Raw genomic sequence first — 21,696 nt, forward strand, 5'->3', positions numbered from 1 at the left:
ATTTTAAATACTTAACAAAAATATACATTACAATCAGTCTTAATATAATTGTAATGTAAACGATTTACATTACATTTGAATGTTGGTTGGATCAGACAGTAGTTAGTTTGCACTCATTTTATCTATGTACAATAATCTGACTTGCACATTTACAAATCAGTGCATGCATGCAACGCACAACTACCAAGACTTGACTAATGAACCTTCAACGATTGCAATACTCTGACTTGAGCTCTCGACAGACCTCTACCTCGAGGCCGACCGACGAAAAGAGAAGTAGTCCCACAAAGTTGCTTCTTCCTTGCAGACAGACATCTTATATTTTGGAATCAGCAATCCTTTTCCTTGCTAAAAAGTGCAGCCAGAGTCTCTCTGCAAAGATTAATGACCATTGATCCCCAAGCAAGCTCAAGCGAACCCTCTTTTGCGTCCCTGCAGCCCCAATGAGCAGCTAAATCCTTATTGTGCTGCTTCTTTACATCTCGTGTGTGTGTGTGTGTGTGTTTTCCCCCCTTAGCTGAGTGCGAACAGCAAAGAAGGTCAGCCAGCTTTGCTTTGTTCAGCCAAGTGTGCGGCTGATGTTTGCATATTTCGAACAAGCGCACATTGACGTGAATTGAGGAATCAGGATCGAAAGTGGCAATACAGTAAACCGCCGTTCATCACGGGATACGTTTCAGACCCACCAGACGGGTGAAAATCATCCTCATTGTCTCTGTTAACGCTTTTTGCCAGCGTTACCTTTCTAATGCCACGTGCGTTATCAAAAAAGCCACATCGCACAGGGTCACCGCCATTGTGGGACTCAAACGGCACGTTAGCATCACGCCACGAATGATTCCCGCCACGTACAAGCTCGCACGCAGTAAACTGTGCACTCTGTGTGCGGTATAAAAGGAAGGTTTGTTAAGGGTGGAATTGTGAAGAGTGAAACGCAAACTAATGTTGGTATCCTATCATCTTGACCATAAACAATTTGTAAAGTACAATAGCGGAGTGCGCTACATAACTACTATGCATCATTTATTTTTTTTCCCCCAAGAAAAATCGGCGATAAACCATAATCACCCACTAACCATCAATGGTACACTTTTTTTTTTTTTTTTTTTAATGACATATTATATTTGTCATATCATACATTTTGTTGTGTTGGCCCAACTCTGTTACAAATTCATGGGCACATGTAAAACATATTTTAAAAATACTGCTGAAAAATGTCCTGTACAATTAAAATAAAGTATCTGACTACTATTTTCATATCGTATCACTGTAATTAAAGTGACAGAGTGGCAAGTAACCGAGTTACACATCAATGCTAATAGTAGACATTTTGCTTTACGAGCACATGCTAGCCGTGTTAGCTGCTATGCTAACTGATCAAGAACAAACCTGGCTATACTGTATAATGTAAAAAAAAAGACAAACAATGATAATGTTTTTTCCTGATAATATACTGTAAGTGAAAGTGTTGTGTTGGTTTGCGTTACACACTCCATTGCAACTGAAAACATTGAAACAAAATTTGAAAAATAGATCAGAGGACACACCTTAGGCCCACTCCGGGGGTGAGAAGTACTCAAGTAACTGTTTGGATAAATTGTACTGACCGAGTAGTTTTAATGCAACATAGTTTTTTACTTTTACTTAAATATTTATGCAAAGAAGAAACAGTACTTTTACTCCACTACATTGTGCGAGATTCCGCCTGCTACTTTTATTTACCAATCAATAATTGCTTGTTGCAATGTATTTGGTTTTGGTTCAAGAAGAAGAACGTTGGCCACAAAAAGGTGAATTAATTCAACAACAAACAAGGAAACGCTCTGATGGTCGCTCAACTCTTAATGGTGGGAACGCTGCCATTAGCCAATAACATCTGCTCACACAGCCAATGTGGTTAGTCGCCATATGTCACATGATGGGAAATGAATCTGTGATGATTTGCAGCCAACATGTTGCACAATCTGCTGCTAATGATCCAAACCTGGCACAAGGAACGCTTTCAAAAGTCACTTTGAGGCCCCCCCAAATTTCCAATCTGTGATGTCATACAGAAATAATTACATTGCAGTGTGACTGATTACAAAACGTACTGGTAATCTGCCCAAGCACACACAGGCTTTAAAAAAATAAATAATATATTACGGTAGCAAGCTAGTTAGCCTTACACTTCTCCTCTATTGAATTCCATTAGACTTTAAAACTATTACATTTTAATATTTAGATTCAAGCAGTTTAGCTACCACAAAAAAAATATATATTTTGCATGCACTTTGGAATGTATCACATTTTAATTTTAGTTAAAAAAAAAAAAAGTACATTGAGTTCAAATTCAATTCCAGCTTTCAATTAAATTCATAATAATAAATCAATTTAATTTTATAAAATCAAAAAAACAGTTTAGACTTTGAAAATTTAAAGTTTTAAAAATGGTATGCTCTTTAAAGTGAAATAAAACTTCATTTTATTCCATTTAGATTCAAACTTTTAGAAAAAAACTTGATTGTACCAGTTTGAAGCAAAACATTTGGTTAGATACAATGTACTAAAAATAAATTGAAATTTTAAAATGTGTTTAAATTGAAAAATTTCACTGAATTAAAAAATATATATATGCGGTCATCATGTAAAATGTAAAACTTTCAGTTTATTTTTTTAATAAATACGTTGCAGCTTAAATAAAAACAAGTGAATAAAAACATTTATTTATATGCTATTTAGATTTAAAATTTGTATTCGAATACAAAAATGTAATGTACAGCTAAAAAGTGAATTAAAAATATATATTATACACAGTGTAAATTTTAAAAATACACAGAATTGTATGTCTTAAGCTGGAAAACAATGTGTAATAAAAAATGTGGTCTTGTTTAAAAAAGTGTAACAAATTAAAAAAGTGTAACAAATTAAAAAAAATATACACTTTATTTAGTTTTGGTTTTAAAAAACCCCAAACAATTTCAAAATCAATGCAATTTCAATTAATATATTTTTGGGGAAGGGGGTGTTCTTTATTGTTTTTAGCCACCCCAGTTTTATGAGCCGATTTTAGCAGAGCATATTTTAAAACTATCCACAAACAACACGCATGGCACGTACATCCAAAAAGATAAATCATATTTGTTCATTTGAATAATTGCATTTGTTCCTGTGTTTGTTCCAAGGTAATTAGATAAAGAATAAAGAAAGAAAACATCACTTAGTCTAATAAAAGCAGGATGAACAGAGGCTGTCAACATCTTTGCAAGTCTTATTATTAATACAAATAAGCCGCAGCTCCATCCTTAGCTTAACTGTTTTCTGCCCCACTGCGCATCCTTTGCGTCAATTGCATCTATTTCGCTAAATGGAGCAATTCATCGGGGAAATTTGGTTTGTCATTTGTGTTTTCCATCAAGTGATACACTTCCTCTCCTCGTCTTCTACGACTGCAAATGGATGCCGCGGACGTTTTTACCTTACGATGATAATGGAGGAGGAGCAGCGCTTGCAGTGTTATTGATGCTTCGTGATAATTGGCAGTTGTTTACTGCTTACTCGCTGCAAGTTCATATTGATTGCTGAGGTAGCTGGAAAAACTTTTTTTTTTTTTCTGACACTGATCATTTTCACTAAGCCACACCCCAAACGTCTGACTGGCCAATCACAGCGCCGTACAGAGGTACATTCAATCATATTTTAGGGTTGGTTTTTTTTCTGTTTTGCTTTCCAAAATCCCAAATGAACACAGATAACTGACAGCTCTAGAAGCAATATTTTCGTCAGTAAGTCGAGTCCCTCAAAAATTATCAGGTAAGCTACACACTTGTTTTACTCATAAAATAATGACATGTTGGCGTTAGATGTCATGATCTGTATTCTTGTTGGTTTGGATTATATTTAGCTTTGTTTCATGTTTTCTTGCGTTCCACGTTCCTGTCCTGTCTTACTCATTAGTTTTTCGTTTGCACCTGTTCCCGTTAGCCATGTCCCTCATGTTTACCAATCAGCTCCCTCAACCACTCTTGTCTGGCTAGGTGCTCGTTGTCTCATTCGTTTGCTTGTATTTAGTTGCCTGCTTTCGGACAGTCTGTGTCTGTTTGTCGTCAGTACCAGTGGCTACGTAACCTTTGTCATGTCATGCTTCGTGAAGTGGAATTTTGGTTTCTTTTTTGTTTTTTTGTAATAATGATTTACTCCAAAGTAAGCGACATACATGGTATTGTCCCAACAATAATGCTGAGCTCATCAACCAAAATGCTAACTTTGTTCTACTAATATGAGACCTAGTCACTGGTGCTAGCAAGCTAAGCTAAGGAGGCTATCTCCGAGTTGCAACGTGCAGTGTTGCCAAAGCAGATTGGCTGGAGCCAATCTAAAAAGGCAGCAAGCAGCTGGCGCTTCGTACCCGCCGCGCGTCTCGACGTGATGTGGGCCCCCCGTGACATTTTCACCGCCTTCGCATCTCATCAGCGCGGTAATTAATCATTGACCAAACAAGGTGGCGCTTGGAACACCGGCACTTGCCGCATGCCACTGGGTGACGGGTAAATTGTTGCCATGGTGAGGCAACAACTCTGATATTAGCATCCTTAATTTATACCGCAATGCACATTGTTCCATTATATGGCGGTTCAATGTTCGCGCCATGGCTATCTCTTGCAAACTTCACATTTTGCTCAGTATTTCATTATATCTGACTTCAAATGTCGTAAATGCGGACTGGACCCCAGAAGATTTTATAAACACCGAAATGGCCCCTTATAAGAAAAAAGGTTTCGCACAAATATCTAAAGAATTAACTGAAAGGTAGGCAAAGTGTAACAATGCCATAGAACTGGAAATGGAAGTTAGCGTAGCAATGGAAGTCACATGCACGTGTTTCTGTCCTAGCTGCTTTGTATAATATGGCTAAAATGCGTATCGTTATTAGCCAGCAAGATTGCTCATTCTGGTGCAAAAACAAAATGTATGTCTTTTGGAATTTTTGAGGGATTCAAATTACCATGCAGACGAGCACATAGCTCAATCCAGAGTGTAAAAACGTACGCTTATATGGCCTTACTCCCTCCGGCAACAGCAACACTCTCAGATCAATATTTCATGAATAGTGAATATAAGGTAAAGAGGATGGTGCAGTTGTTTGCATAAGATGGATCCCTTTTGTGTGTGTGTACGTGTTCATGTTTGCAGCTTTCCACCTTGTCAAAGTGACCTTTTAACACGGTGCTCTTTATCAGCGCATGATGATGAGAGCAGAGGTGGCATCTGGAGCCAGCTTTTAATGTGAACTGAGGGGATTTGTGGAGGGCGGCAGAGCACAAAACATGGCTCCACTCCAGGATGAAGCTGTCAAAGACAACATCAGAGGAGGTTTGTTGTCACCAAATAACTTTTGCGAGAATAAAATGGGGGGGCGGGGGGGGTTGGTCACAGGCTTTGGGATGCTGTGCCGAAACTTCCCCAAGTCAGGCGCACATGCGAGGTCAGATTATTATCAAAGCTGCTGAAGCAGGAAGTTGAAGCGGTGTACTAACTGCGTGTGCTCGCTGGGGAAGACGGTGTCAGTTCAAGGCCTTTGAGTCTGCAAGACTGGAGAAATGTATCTGCAAGCGGTGGAATTATTCATATTTAGACATGCTTACCGGTCACTATTAAATCAAAGTAAGCAAAAACAGTAGAGGCGGCGAGAAAAATGGGGGCTTTTCAGCAGCGTTGCGTAGATGGACGCTCACGTCTTCACTTTTTTTTTTTTTTTTTTTTTATCCGCTCATTTACAATTCATGTCCCAACCACCAACCCCTACTAGAAAGGAGGGAGAGAAAGATTGTGAGAAGACGAAAAAGTAGCCTATGGGCCAATGCCTTTCTCCTGTTTGACCTTCACACGGTGCGGATCTTTGATAGGAGGCTCTTTGATAGTGATGGACACGTTTGAGCCGTAACACTACAAAGAAAGTCCGGAAAATGGAACTCAGTAGAGCGTGGACCTCCACCAAGGCCTGAACAATCCTAATTTGGGTCGTCACCAAGTTGCACAACTTTATAGATAGCTACCTTTTACACTAATTGTTGTTAAGGTTGTCTGAATTGTCTTCAGCTATTTTCAATGTAGTAAATATTTTATGTCCACAAGAAGCACCCTGGTGTATCTGCATAAATCCTTCCATGCTTAGTAGGGATGTAGAGATTCTCTCAAGCGCCAATTCGATTCGATTTTCAGTTCCCGATTTTCGATACGATTCGACTTCTTGAAAATTGCTACCATGCTTGTTTCTGTGCACCCGTGTGGTTCTGCAGCATCCACATACGCAATACGCAATGATGTTTGGCGCAAGCGCATAATTTCATCGACGCATTCAAAATGTGATATGTATCTGGAATGAAAAAAAACCTTTCAAGACATAATTTTCTAGATGAATTTAATCAAAATCGATTGTTCAAATGATCGAATCGATTAACCGGGACGAATCTATTTCAAATCGATTTTCGATTAATCGGTCCATCCCTAATGCTTAGACATCAAGCTTGATATCAACTGCAGTCACTGATGCACAATCTTGACATTAAAGAGAAAATCAACCCAAACATATATTTTTTTTCAAGAATATGTTCTATGCAAGCCAACTAGTTGGAACAAGGAATTCTGATAAATATTGCGTTTGTGGCATGAGTTAATCCACCCGTTTTTTTGTCACTTCTGTCGACTGAAAATGACATTTGCTCAGGGCTCAGGTAACGACCAATCACGGCTGACCTGTTTTCTGGAGCTGAGCCGTGATTGGTCGTTACCTGAGCCCTGAGCAGTTGTGATGTCATTTTCAGTCGACAGAAGTGACAAAATGGCCGACCCCTGAGATGGCTAGATTTTGCTACTTGACTCATATTGCACAAACATAATATTAATCAGAATTCTCTGTTTAAACTTGTGGGCCTGCTGGGAACATATTCTTGAAAAAAAAAATATGTTTGGGTTAATTTAATCTCTAAGACTTATGAATACAAGAAAAGAGTATTTCAGTTGATGCCTGCTGGGTAGGAGTTAAGGTTTGAATTTTGGGTTGAGGGTTAGGATGACTTTTTGCTGGCAAATAATAACATTGGAAGCAAAACCAGATCAGATTAATTCTGGATTAGTTAAATGAGATATGCCTGCCTGCCTGCTATCTCAAACACCAGCAGCAAAATCATCATAATGCATGTTCGTGGTTACATTTCTAATCTTTATGCAAATGAGGTCTACTTCTCTCCCACTCTATAAAACAGAGAGCGGAACCGCCCACCCGGTTCTGCTGAAAGGCCGCCGCAAGAGCGCGACTCAGACATCAACGCGTCCCTGGGAGCCTTCAAGGCAGCCGACTAGTGTGACAGATGAGGAGTGAAAGGCAGATCAATAGAGATCAGGACTTAAATGAAGAGTGATTTTAATTGGCCGACTCTTATTGACGTGCGCTTCCCTCAGCTGCTTGGACTTGCTCCAGGGCCGCGCGACCTGCCTGCGCCAGATGAACATTTGCTGATCCTCAGACGTTCATGTAACCAAGGGTGACAATATCAATCCAAAGAGGCGTTTATGAGGGGCATCCTCTCATATCGACATTTACGATCGCTACTGGCTGACAGATTTTCCTGTCGCTGAGATTTCAACGTACAGTAAACATCAGTTCATCGCGAGGCCAAATTACATTCCTGATCCGGGAATTGTATTCAGGAATTATTTTTGGACTATTGTGAAAATTCCTGTGAACACAGAAGACAGGGCTTCTCTTTTAGATGTAAACACTGACGACCATGACGGACCTTTATGGGACTGAAGTGTCATACTACGGACATTTTACATTTTGTTTCCATTGATTCATTTCTCTCGTGCAATGTTGCAATAGCGGCTAAGTGGAAAAGCACCAGTCTACCTCTGCTTGACATTGTTTTTCTCTTTTGCCCCTACTTATAAAACACGTGCCCTCCACAACAATGGCAGTCTTTGTAAACCTAAATAACGCTGACACGGCGATTTGAGGAAAGTCTAGGAGATAGCTTTATGTCCGGATGGCCTCAAAATGTGCTGACGAGATCAAGGAGCTAAAGGACGCGAGCGTCCGAGAAGACGTATGGCACAATTTGATCGCGCAGCTATCGATGATGCATAAAAACTCAATGGGACGTTTTAAGAGTTGCCGACGCTAACGCTGCAAAACTGGATGTTATACTCTGAAGGAGGAAAACGTTTGAAGTTCTTGGCTCTCGTATGAAAGCGAGTACAAGAGAACGTTTTAGTTGGATTTTTATCTGGAACGAAAAGCCGATCGGAAAGAAATCCATGACCAATATGAATGAATGAAGCCTACTGGCGATTCACTTTTCACCAATTAGTTTGTGTGACCGTAAATTTACGGTTCAAATATTTACAGTCATCTCAGTGAAACATGTCAACTCTAGATTATGAAGCTAATTTTAGCTATTAAGCTAAAGATAGCTTCTAATATTTGATGACTGCCCTGCCAACAATTACCCGATTAACCGATTAAGTCTTACCACTTTGACGGACGTGATTGCGATAGGGGCTGCCAGAACAGACTTCTACTTTCAGGGCATTCCTCCCATGCAAATTCTTCAGTGCTATGAAATCAGAAAAAAAAAATATGATGTATTCAAATTACACATTCCTTATCAGTCAATGAGAAGCCAACAAATGGCAAGCATGCATTTTCGCCCCTTGCGAGAGCATCGAAAGCTTATCGGCAGTCAAGGGACTGAATCATTTCCTTGTGGGCACTGGCTTCAGAGACACTTTGGGTTCTTCGGCGACTTAATTGGAGGCTGGCTAAAAGTAGACTCGTTAAAATGACAACATTGCCTTTTTTGGTTTACCTTTACTCACCCAATTAGGATTTTTTTTTCTCTTTTTTTTTTTAATGAGAGCCTGTAAATATAGGCGAAAAACATTTTCAGAGGGGTTGGCTGGAATCCAGTAGAATTGCTTTGATGCGTTAATTGGCTGCTGTGGTCATATTATTTGTGGGGCAGATGAAGCTCACAGTGCTTCTGGTCAAAGGAAGCGAACGCGCCTTCTGCTTTGATCTTGTCTTTCTTCCCCCCTCAAAAACGCCCCGGGTGGTTTTGTTGGACTTTCGGAACTCTATTATCCAAGATGAACAAGAGTCGAAGTGCACCCTCCAAATCACAAGAGAGGAAGATTAAAAGAATGCAAGAATTCCCAAATTGGAGTAGGGGTGCATAATATTAAGACCGTGGGATTCTGTCTTCACTCTTGGGGCTCTACTTTTGTAGACAGCGCACCTGCGCTATGGTGAAAATGCCGGTGTATCCTGATTTTGTATCAGAGTGATTGATTGACCATGACTGAAGTCAGCATTGACCACTCCCACAGCGGCACAGTCCCCCCTCGCGTAGATCTGCCGGCCCGCACTTGGCTGTCAAATTACCAACATCGGGTCTAACCCGCACCCACGCAAAAATACTGTACACCGTGCCTTGCGCCGGATTTACCAGGGCACAAAAATAGATCTTATTTTTCTTCAGATTATTCGTCTTTTTTAACGTCGTGTAAATCACGACAATACCCGTGACGTGTTTTAAATAACAGTGGTCAATTTTGTCAAATTGCCAAAATAAAACACTTGTGTTGCCAATACTCATAATGTTACATAAGTCTGTCACTTCACAAAAATTATAAATAAAACATTTGCGAAAAATGTTATAAAACATTCATTCCTGTGTTCAACCTTTGATTAACAAAACGTAATATCGATAGCTTTCAGGAATAGAAGTTGGGTTTTCATATCTTCAACAGTCACTGAGATATAAGGTAACAAAGTGAATCACTCTGCAACTTTATTTCTATTTCCGTTATTCCCCCATGAGAACATTTGAGATCAACCAGAATCCTGGAACAAATTTAGTTCCAGCCTATTTCATGAATTATTTGGATGACCATTGCGTAATGAATAACCATAAGTGCGGACAAACGACCATTATTTAATCCGCGAGGGTAGGCCTCTCTTTACAAAAGACGTGGAGGCGTGAATTTATTGTATGACTCTAAATACTGCAAGTGCAAGGCGTCCACAATATAACAAACACGGGGCAGCGACCTTGAGAGGAGTATTGATAGGAAAAAATGGAATCCCGAAGTTGACGAGCATCCATTGATAACATTTGGCACTTTTTTTTTCCCCCGGAGTGCAAAACGTAGAGATTTCTTATTTCATTTTTGATACCTCTAGCGTGTTGCTGAAAATCCGTTCTCACCGTTTTCCATATGATTATACTGAATCCCCCCCCTTGCCAATGCATGGATCATTCATCAGACAGACTTGGTTGGTGACATCACAGACCGGCTGCATGGATGCAGTCTTTTAAAGAGCAATAAAATGTACGTATTTGAGGGGTGAAAGAGAAGTGGGATATTTCCCCAAGAAATGTGTCGGAATCATTCCTCAACGTGTTCTTTTTGCAGTCAGATCATCGATTTCTCGCTCGCACTGTCTCCTACTTGGCCTACTTATCTTGCTTTCACTGAGTGTGTGTGTGTGGGGGGGGTTGTTAATCATTTGATATAGAGCACTAATGCAGTTGTGTCCTTCATTATTAGACTTATTTATTAGCTGGAGGTCAGTTTAGAGAGGAAGGAGATTTTTTATTACGTCAGGATGGAAAAAAAAAAAAGTCTTTGTAGCCGATGTGCACGGAAGGTGAGGGAAAAAAATTCAGCTCGATAAGCTAATTTTTGAAACATTTGAAAAGGGGCGGCGCGCGGAGTTCCCGACGTCTCCATTTTGAGTAGCCCTGAGCTGCGAGGCTGTTATGTTTTTGTATGCTGCGCCTGATTTATTGCGAACACACACACAGAGAGAGAGAGAGAGAGAGAGAGAGAGAGAGAGAGAGAGAGAGAGAGAGAGAGAGAGAGAGAGAGATGCGCATAATTGAGAGAGAGAGAGAGAGATTGCCATTGTCATCTGTCATTACTTAGATTGTTCGTAATGCGCAAAATTTGGGCAAAAACCATTTTGTCTTATTATTACTCTTTCGATTTCTTGATGAAAGGAATTTGAAAATGAATCCAATTTTTTTTGGTTGAAGAAATTAGATGTATTTTTCGGATTTAATAAGGACTCAAGCGTAACATTCAATCAATAAGACACAATTGTAATATGGCATCGTAATCAAGAAAAATGACCTTTTTTACCCAATCAAATTGAAAATTCATGGATAATAAAATATGAGTGGTGCCCGAAGCGATGCAATGAATAAGCCCTTACTTATTATTTTATACAAACACAAAAGTAATACATTCTTAAGGCACCTAAATTATAGAGACGAACATATTTCCCTTAACACTACATGACTTTGGAGCCTTCCCTCCAGGCTGTCTGTATATCGTTGGCATGGAGACCCAGCTTACAACAAGGTAATTGTAGTTCACGAAATAACTGAAACGAAAATCGAAAAAAAAATGTTAATTTGCAAGATAAAAACAAGAGTGCTTAAAGAAAAAAAAAACGGTAAAAACTGCATCTTACATGCATAAAACTCCTTTTTGTCTTTGCCAAATAATATCATAAATGAGCTTTTGGAATTCATTTTAAATATATTTCTTTCAGTATTGCTGTATGTCCGTACAGAAGAAGTAAGGTAAAATAGTTATTTGGGAACCCAACTTTACTACACGCCAATTAGTGCACTTGCTAAATACTCCATGTATTAAAAATCATATTTAACGTAATGAAAACAGCATTTTCAAAAAATAGTAACTGAAATTAAAAAAAAAAAAAAAAGTCAAAACAAAATAAGTATAATGTAAAAGCCAAAACTATTATAACCCTTGTGGGTGCTGGTGTTTTGGTTAGCAACAAATTTCATTTTGACTCAGTCGTTAAGTCCAAAGTTCGTGTGTGAACAAATCTATTACTGTAACAACCCAGAAAATAGGAGCTCCCTATGTAGTACCAGTTTGTTTGAGGAGAGGTGTTTATTTGTTTTAAAATGAATAAAGTAACCCCTAAATAATGTATATTAGGCTAATTGAGGAAAATTCTTTATGTGTTACAGTACAATAGTTTTGCTACATGGGAGTTTACTTGTTGTTTTTCCTTTGATTGTTTTACATTTATGGTGTGCTTTTAAGACAAATATTTTCTGTAATTATTACTTTACCGCTGCGTTGGTGTGGGTTAGCGATAGCCAGGTTTACGCCTTATATACAATTCCATTTGATACAGCCGCTATAGGAACGGAAATCTGTCCCAAAACGAGGACATCGTGTCTATTGTATCGGTTTCGTAGAGGAATCACAACTCCCGGTGTTGTTTACTGAAGACGCTTGAGTGGCACATCCTCCAAGGAAACAAATATGATCCCCAGGAACCTTCAGGAATCTTAATTGTGAACAAGCCCAGAATCAAAACTTCCTCGCCTTCCGTTTGCGCTTTTCACGAAACAGAATACATTTGAATGTATTAGAGATTGAGGCGTCGTTTTCTCTTATGATCTAGATGTGTAGCGTAACTCAAAAGCCATACAAAGCAATATAGATCCCCTCATACACTTTCATGTTAAACGCCTTAAAGCTCTCATTAGTTTCCACCGCCGCCAGGGTCTTTTTCCGGCCCGGCGTGCGCAGCTACAGACAATAGATCTCTAGAGACGTGGAGAACGTGCGAGCGTTTCATGGAGCCTCATTATCCGAGATGCATCATGCCTCGCATTCTCGCCACGCTGGTGCAAATGGACGGCAGCGGGTGAGGGGGGTTAATTGAGCATTTCGGGGAGGGGTGAATGGTTTTTTTTTTTTTTTTAATTTATTTATTTTTTAACGTTACTTTGACAAACAGACGTCACGGGTTTTAGTGCTGACAAGTAACATCACCTCTTTTCAGCCCCTTAAAGGGGAAGTCAACCACTAAATTGTCTTTACAATATGTTCTATGAGCCTCCGGAATGTGAGTTAAAGCATTTTTTTTTTTTTCAAGAATATGTTCCCATAAGTCCCACTAGTTGAAACACGGCATTTTGATTACATTTATGTTTGTGGAATATAAATTAAGCAGCAAATTGCACTCGTTTGTAGCCGTCTCAGGGGGCGGCCATTTTGTCATTTCTGTCGACTGAAAATGACATCACAACTACTCAGGGCTCAGGTAACGACCAATCACGGCTCATCTTTAGAAAACAGGTCAGCCCTGATTGGTCGTTACCTGAGAAAAAAATGATTATAGAAATTTTCTACAAGACCTTAATTATGGCGGAAAAAAACAGGATTTAAAAGCACATACACTTAACTTCATTTGTGTTTGCATGTTATTTGATTTGCATGCAGCATCACAGCTAAATGCTGATGCGCCATGTTTACTTGAAACTCTGGGCTCCACCAATTGATCCGAGGCTGCTGACATCTGAACCCAACTGGGTTTATATTCCACGAGCATTTCTTTAATGTATTCAGCACCTAAGCCATTGAGTGATTTATAGATCAATGGCATAATTTTAAAATCTATTTTAGCGCTAACTATGAACCAGTGTCAAGTCTTTAGAACCGGAGTAATATGTTGTGATGCCATGGTAACCGACTGGGAAATAAGCCTCTTTTTTAAAGACCAGAAGAATTACAAAGATACATGACCGCACAAATGCAAATTCTGGCTTTATATCACAGAAATCTGCATTTGTCTTAAAAGACAAGTCCATGAAACACAACTGCTGCTGTTGCCCAACATGGCAAGAACCTCTGACCTCCAGATAAGCCAGTTGGTATTCTAAATGGGTTCCCGCTGTTTAAAGCATTTTTTTTTTTCTAACTTATGGGTCGATGTATTGATCGTTTTACTTATCACAATGAACCAATGAATGAGGTTGACTCACTAATCAAAACAGGTCATCAGTGTGTACATGAAATGGTAAAACCCAATTTTTCATGTACAGATATGGCGGACTGCTAAAATCCTGAACTGAGGGCAAATCTGACTTCCAGTACACATGTGGTATCTTATTTGATTACCAAGCTGCACATTTAATAATTGTAATTGAATAAAATGAAAAAAAAAAAAAAAAAGTCTGGTCCTGGGTTGGCTGCTGCATGCATTAGCCAATCAAGCCTAAAAGCATTACTTGAAGTCATTCTGAGTGATTTTGCCTTTCCAGTGTGTCCAGCAACCCAGGTTTTTTTTTTTTTTTTTTTTTTTTATTCTATCAGATTTGAGGACACCTCAATCAAATGTCAATCTTTAATGGCTTTCCTTGGGCTCCCGTCGTTTAGATTCCTCGGCATCCCATTCCGAGCCATGCGTCCTCTGGAATGCTTTTACACCGCACAGCCTGCGCTCGAAGCTCATCCGTTTCTCGGCAGCACAGAAAGGAAGAAAACCTTTAATATTGTCGAATTTTTATGTCGCTCATATTCGTCTCCACCGTTCCGCCGTGATGTAGTTGACTCATTAGGATGAATGGTGTCATGCCACTGAACCACGTCGGGTCCAATTTATCTCCAACTATGTCTGTAGTCGAGTTGGGAATCTTTATGTAAAAAAAAGTTCTCTCGATACTGCATTTTCACCTACTGCGGGTGGGTCTGGAATGTATCCCCACGAAGAATGGAGCGTTCCGATATTTTTTTATTGCAACCACTCAGAAATAACGTCAGTCAGGACTCCTCACTCAGGACTGTTGGTTCTTTTCCTCCATGCATAGAAATACAAGAAGGTTCACTGTGCTAAACTTTACAACCATGAATTTGATCATTGTTTAAAAGGGCAGCAGTTCTCTGAAGGACAAATGAGAAAGGAGAGTTGCTCTGAGAGACAAAATGAAGAAGTGAAGATGTGTGTTTTTTGCTGATTACATTGCCATTAATTTGGGTCGCTGAGAAAATTCTTGTTCAAGTTTGGGCAAGGGATGTTTACCAATTCAATTTACTCCCTAAAGGTCTATTAGGGAAGTTTATCCTTTGCAATTAATCAATCTTAAGTGTTTTGCGAAGCACTTTAGGCAGTTTAACCTAAAGTGTTTTTGTCTCTGAGTGCAAAATTCATTCATATATTGGATTCATTTTGTATTAATGCGGATTCTGGATCGGAACTCCACCTGTCACCAGAAGAATTTAGCAGGAAATCATATGAAAAATTACGCTCCAAAAAATGGAGCAAACACTGTATATTTCCCCAATATGCTCATTATATCGTGCTATCATTTCAACGCAGGTTAGCTAGGTGAAGAAAATTGTTTGTCGTCAACATCTCACAGCAAAATTTAAGATGTCCTCAAACTTTTAGAAAAGGATTGACACACGGCTGTGAATCACCGCTCCCTTGCTTCAACAGAGAGGAGCTAATTTAGGGTTGTCAACTTAGCAATTCGGTTGCTATATTTAGCGATTTTTCTGAATGCTTTCCGAATGTTTTTGGTGCAAAAAAAAAAACGACCGTGTATAGTAAGACGTATTTTGGAAAGAAAACGACCATGTATAGTAAGGTGTTTTTGTGAAAAAAAACAAAAACAACCATAAGGCGCTTTTTTTTTTTTTTTATAAACACAAACGAAGCCGAACTGTAGCAGCAGCAGGTCGATTGGAGCCCTGACATAAAGTGCAAATGCAGGTGCAGGCAGCTGCACAACATCTTTAAGCCTTCGGGTCCAAAGAGACTTACACGATCAATATAAATTGTAAAGTAATAATTAAATCACCAATAACAGACAACCCAGTACAATAAATAACTAAATAAATAACTAAATAAATACATTTATACATACATACATGGACATACATTCATAGTACAGACTAACTAAAAAAGTCGTTTATAAACACATACGAACAAAAAGAAGCCGTTCATAAAAACGTTGGATGCAATGGAATGAGAAAAGGTAGCGGCAGCAGGTCGAATGGAGTTGCGACATCTCCCGGCAGAAGTGACGTGAGTGCTGCCTCGACCGCTGCCGCAAATTGTGCTTGCTCTTTCTCCATCTCAGATTTAAATCTTCCTCTATTTCAGTGGCGATTCTGCTTCTCCAAATGAACGTGGATTGCAACGCTTTGTGGTACATAGCGCCATCTACTGTACAGGAGGGACTTAGCAGTCGGTGCCGCGATATGTCAATCATCTGGGGTGGCACCAGGGGGGTCCGATCAGATTTCAGGGGGGGGGTCCAGTGCTACCCCGGCCTCCCCTCTGGCTCCGCCAGTGGTGGTTGCTTCAACAAACTGTCACCTAGCGTAACTTTTGAGCTTTTGTTTTTACCACCTCTAACTAGATCTCCACTGATGCTTGAAGAAAGCACATTATCTGTCTTTTTATGCATCTCCTCCGAGCTGTGCACTTCAAATTTTACACCGTGTAATCGCATGACTTGCATCACATTTGTCACCTATCAGTTGATCACAACAATAGACTGTAGCTGCTCTTCATGCCCAATTTGGCGTAGAATTTGCCGCGGGTTTGCGGTGGCGCACAAACAACCAGAGCAAGTCTTAATTCGAGCGGTCAACTTTCAAGCAAGTCCCGAGTTACTGTGGCAAAAATGACGCAAGTCATATCAAGTCTCTAGTTAATCTCCAACAAGTCATACAATCTTGGTCAGTCACAAAATGTGTTGGCACATTAGCTACTTTGCACTCAGAAGAAAGACATGATCACAATTGCATCGTTTTTAATGGTCCCTAATCAGTCTTCGTGTTATTACAAAGTCCTTTATAGTCTTTCCAAATAAATGCATAACCGGCATGAAGCTTAGTTTTGACCAGCTACATCGGTTAGCTAAACTGTGAAGTAAACACAGTTAACTTGTCTTTGTGGGTTTTATAGTGACGGATGAAGTTCGAAATTGTCTCTTAATTTGCAAACCTTGCATGTTGCCATCTTTTTCCCCCCTGATTAAAATAAATAAATAAATTTTAAAAAAATCCTTGAATCCAAATGTAATCATCTTCGGATGTCCCTCCAGATGTGGCTTCCGCACTCCACATCAAAGCAAACTGGTGGGTTGCCAAGTTCGAGCGCACCGCGCCCAAAACTACTTTCTTTTCAAAAACAAAACAAATGGCTCGCTGTCTTGAAAATGTTGATTTTCTAATGTTACCAGGCAACACTTCAAACCAAAGCATTTCTTTAAAAGAATATGTTCTATGCAGCTCATTCACTGCCATTACAATACTATACAATTTTATTTATATAGCGCATTTCAGAACAGCTAGGGCTGTAACAAAGCACTATACAATACAATAAATCAAACAAAAACAATCAAAGGCTGTGGTACATGTATTAATAAATATAGACATAAATAATATATAAAATATAAATGAAATCTAAACACATTGAATTTAATTTACTTTTCACAGTCCAGCCGTTCAATCACTGGAATTAATTTTTTTCAAATGTTTTCAACCGTTAGGGTAAAAGAGGGTCTGAAAATGTCTGGCGGTGAATGAGTTAAATACCAATTCAACGTCAAGTTGAGTCTTTTGTAAGTTTTAGCCAAGTAAGTCCTAAAACTGGTGTCGACTCAAATTATTAGTCAAATTATGTGATTTGAGTCCCCCGCTTCTGCGAACAACTGCACTGAAAAACATGAGTTGGAGCAAATGAAACGCTTGATTGATTAAAAAAAAAAAAAAAAAAAGGTTTCAAATGGCAGTGCCTGTTTCTACACTGATATTCTGATATTGGCTTATGAGAACAATATCAACATGACACAGTGGATTATCAGCATGCATTCAGGACATTTTGCAGATTTGCTCACAAAAGTTGATGGAAACCCAGATTAATTGTTGTAAATGTCCTTGCAGGAAGTGACACCGTGAGGCATCGCATTTATGCACACCAGCGGCGTCACTTCACAGAGGGAATCGTCCTTTTACATTTCCATTTTTATTGTTAGACATCGCAGGTCATTTGGTGCACAAAGCGGCGTTCCGGTCTTGTTTGTTGTCAGCGGTTTGACGTTTCAAACATATCCGCCGGCAACAAAGCCCTTGCATATAATGGAATATTGGTCAAAGGAATGTTTTATGTTTATATTCTGCTCGTGACTTACATGTATTTGTAGGCGTGTGTGCTTTTTTAAATCTTCTGCTCAGTCCAAGACATTTGTGTCAAGAAACTAGATTTTTAGTACAGGTGTAAGGTTTGTTGGAAAAAATTCAAGGCATGTCACTATTACGAAAATACATAGTTTACCCACAAAATGTTCCGAATATTGGACATTATAAATGAAAATAAAACCAAATAATCCAACATTGCAAGGCCTCAAACAGGATGTACAGTACAGAGAGACTGGAAGAGTCACAGAAAGGTACAGAAGTGGATATCCTTGAAAATGCATCGGTCGCTTCATGGATCGATCAACTGTTGCTCAGTTTACTATGATTAAATTATTACTAGTTTTAACTCTAAATACACCACAAACTATGATGCCAAAAGAGTGTAGCATTTTTTTCACCATTACCCTACAAAATAAATGTCTTACAGATTATTTGATTTCAGGGGAAAAAAATGCATCCTAAGTGCATATGCGGTAAACACTTTCTGTAATTTCCATCAATAACCCAGGCTAAACCTAGCTCCTCCACGACATACAAAACTTGTCTAGTCAAATCATATGACTTTGTCAACATATATCCAATTACTGTACTACTTTCCTATTTGTACAGAGGTTTGTTGCCATCTTGTGGCATCTCGGGGTATTTAAAAAAAAAAAAAGACCCCGAAAACGCGAATAAGTGAGTTTTTCAGCGACTAACCAAGTCCACATTGGGTGCAGCTACTGAGGTTCAATACAAAAGCTGCAACAAAACATGTCTTTCCAAATACCAAAAAAAAAAAAGGTCGGTAAAGGCAGAATATGATACAACTCCTCTTATATTGGATGTTATTAGATTCTCCAGGAACAAAACAGCCTTGTAAGTGTATCTCCCTCACGAAGAAGCTACTATTAGGTTTAGTGTGAGCTGATGAAGGACAATAAAAATTCAAGGCGCAAAAGCGTCTTAAAATGAGAAATGTTCAGTCTGGCCTCTGTGTGAGTCATTTCTTCTTCTTGGGAGACAAACACTGAAAGCCGGTGTCCTTTTGTCTGGCAGAGGTGAAGTGAGGCAAAGGAGGAAAGGACGGATGATTCGTCCTAGTGCTTCATTGCCTTGTAAAATATCCCGGAGGTTACTTGCGTTGGATGGCGCTATCCGTCTCGTACTTTGCATGGCGCGAACGGTGCGGATGGTGAGGTAAAGGGTGGGAATGGCAAGTATCGGAATCGACGCGAGGAAAGGAAAATACATTTCACACAATCAGGATTTTGGAGACGATCAGAAGATGGAGTAATTTATCCGATCTCTTTGAAATTGTTTATTTACTAAAAAAAAATTTGCCTGGAATTCACGCCCACTGAAATGCATTGGGAAAGAATAATCAAAGACTAAAAACTGTCCCCAAAACATTCAATACAGTGTGATGGATTAGACGTAGGGCTGAATAATGAATGGAATTCAAATTCGACACCGCAATGTAGTATAATGCAGCTTGGGGGAAATAAAAAAAAAAGCTTCATTTTGGTCGGTCGGGTTTATCTTGCGCTGATTCCGAATCTGCCCTCATTTTCCTCTAGCACATCAGGTTTCCATATTGATGATGATATTAATACTAATAATATAATAATAGAGCAATTCAGTGCTTAAAGTGTATGGCACACGATTTTTACAAATTTTAATATGTTGGTGTCAAACAATAAAATATCCATGCCGCAATGAACAGTTTCTCAAATTGATACACATTCTCAAGGATCTAGCAATACCTTTGAACATTTGCAGTTCAAAATCATTCCGTAAATGCAGTAAATATCACATTTTTCAACATAGGTGCGGCTCATATTTTTTTTTTTTTTCATTATTTAAAAAAAAAATAGGGTGGATGCAGCTTATCTAAAGGTGCGGTTTATAGTCCAGAAAATACGGTAACCGTTGGAATCTTATTTGCACTTGTACTCCTTTTATATTATTATTTTTAATGTTATTATAATATTTCACGAACCATGAAATATTACCATTATAAAGCTAAAGATTTATTTGCATTATTGTTGTAATCTGATTTGTGTCTTCTGTTTACGTCACACTTGCGCGGTAGAATTTTGTGAATTTGGCAAAGTGAACGCTTAAGACTGCAAGTCAAAGTCTTTTGTAAATTAACAATCCTGAAGTCAATAAACAGCCTTTCATATGAATCCATGGTTCATTTGCCTTTACTTGAGCGTAAACCTAACATCCATATAAGACAAAAACATTTATGTATAATAAATCTGATATTGTTTATTTTAATACTGATTCATTTATTTCCTGTTTGTTTGAAAAAAAAAATCATGGGGAAAAGGGCCTTGGAAAAAGAATTCCATATTAAACCGCAATCTCAATATTGATTTAAAAAAAAAAAAAAAAATCACAATTAGATTATTTTTAAAAATCATTGAGCCCTAATTAGAAGTGCACATCTGACACACACACACTAGTCCTCTAAACATCCCGAATGGGACCGGCGCCCCTCATCCTGGCCTCTGTCACAATCGCTTCTTGTCGCCAGCCTATGTGTATGTGTACGTGAGACTCCCTCGAGTGCGTTGCCGGGCAACCGCAGCCGCATTAATATGCGGGTTGGGGGTGAGCGAGAGAGAAAGCGATGGAGAGGGAGAGCAGGGGGATGCCTCTTGTCTGAAAGCAGAGCGAGGTGACGGGTGCCCTTCGCAGCACTCCTGACAAAAGGTGCTTCAAAGTTTGAGTCCAAAAGTCTTCCACAAAAGGCAGAGGACACAAACTCAAATCTTTTTTTTCCCCCGCTTGTTTTGTTTTGTTTTGTTTTGTTTGTTTGTTTGTTTGTTTGCAGAACTGAGACGAAAGAGGACGGACGTGCTCACATGCGATATTTCTCCACTCTCTCGCTGCCACCCACATCAGCCCACCATCCCTCCTTCAACTTGACATCATCCTTCCACTCAGACAGGAAGACGACAAAGCGTATGCGCTTTCAAGCTGGAGCAAGTTGAGGGATGAACAGTCAAGTGGAGCGCTCGGACGACAAGTGAAGCCCCCACCCCCCCACCCCCCACACACGTTGAAGGATGAGAGGGGTCCGCCGTCACTTTAGTTGTCTGTGCACTCCTGGGAAGTGTCCACCTCCAGCATGTCCATGTTATTCCTGATACTTTGCAAGGTAGGTCTTCTTATTTAACAGTCCTTCCTATGGGGATGAATTTATGTATGACGGGCGGTTAGGTATACTTCATGAAAGAAACATAGAGAGGATGTGGTGGGGGGGGGGGGGTTCTTTTCAGGCTCGGTTGTTTTTGTGTGAATCATTCATGGAGGTGGCCAAAAAAGAGGCTGCGGGTGATGGCCGTCATGTCATGCGTGCCCCTTAACAGGTTAAAGTGGCTCTCGCGTAACGCCAACAATGACTTTAATTGACGTCCGACCCCCGGCAACCATGCTGGTTTCTTTTGAACAGATTTATTGGGCCGTGAATTTTCCATGCAGGCTTGACCCTAAGAAGCCATTTCTCTCAAATACGTGCTCACGGGCCAAGTCCTTTCCTTTGATACTTGGCAGATATTACATCATGGTTAGAGGTGTTTCGAATATTCTGGTTGCATGCACCTTCAAGGGTTTTATTGTTACCCCGAAAAGCAGCCAAAACTTTTTAGCCCCCCAAGTTACAGATCTTTTTTTTTTTTT

The 21,696-nt window shown here is 39.4% G+C and overlaps 1 protein-coding gene across 3 annotated transcripts in view; it reads left to right on the forward strand.

Annotated features, from left to right (window-relative positions):
• Positions 1-21,696, forward strand: part of tunar (TCL1 upstream neural differentiation-associated RNA) — a 105,683-nt gene that overhangs the window by 74,596 nt on the left and 9,391 nt on the right. For 2 of the 3 annotated variants that reach the window (XM_086049911.1, XM_086049910.1), the window contains exon 4: positions 20,849-21,175. In XM_086049911.1, coding sequence (XP_085906037.1) covers positions 21,146-21,175 — 30 coding nt within the window. In that variant the 5' untranslated portion in view covers positions 20,849-21,145. Of the gene's footprint in view, positions 1-20,655; positions 20,728-20,848; positions 21,176-21,696 lie in introns of those variants that run through there. The other variant, XM_086049912.1, reaches the window with a different exon arrangement.

The sequence above is a fragment of the Filicampus tigris genome, chromosome 13 (genome assembly GCF_054856515.1).
Source record: "Filicampus tigris isolate MCC_2025a chromosome 13, RoL_Ftig_1.0, whole genome shotgun sequence".
Classification (NCBI taxonomy): domain Eukaryota; kingdom Metazoa; phylum Chordata; class Actinopteri; order Syngnathiformes; family Syngnathidae; genus Filicampus; species Filicampus tigris.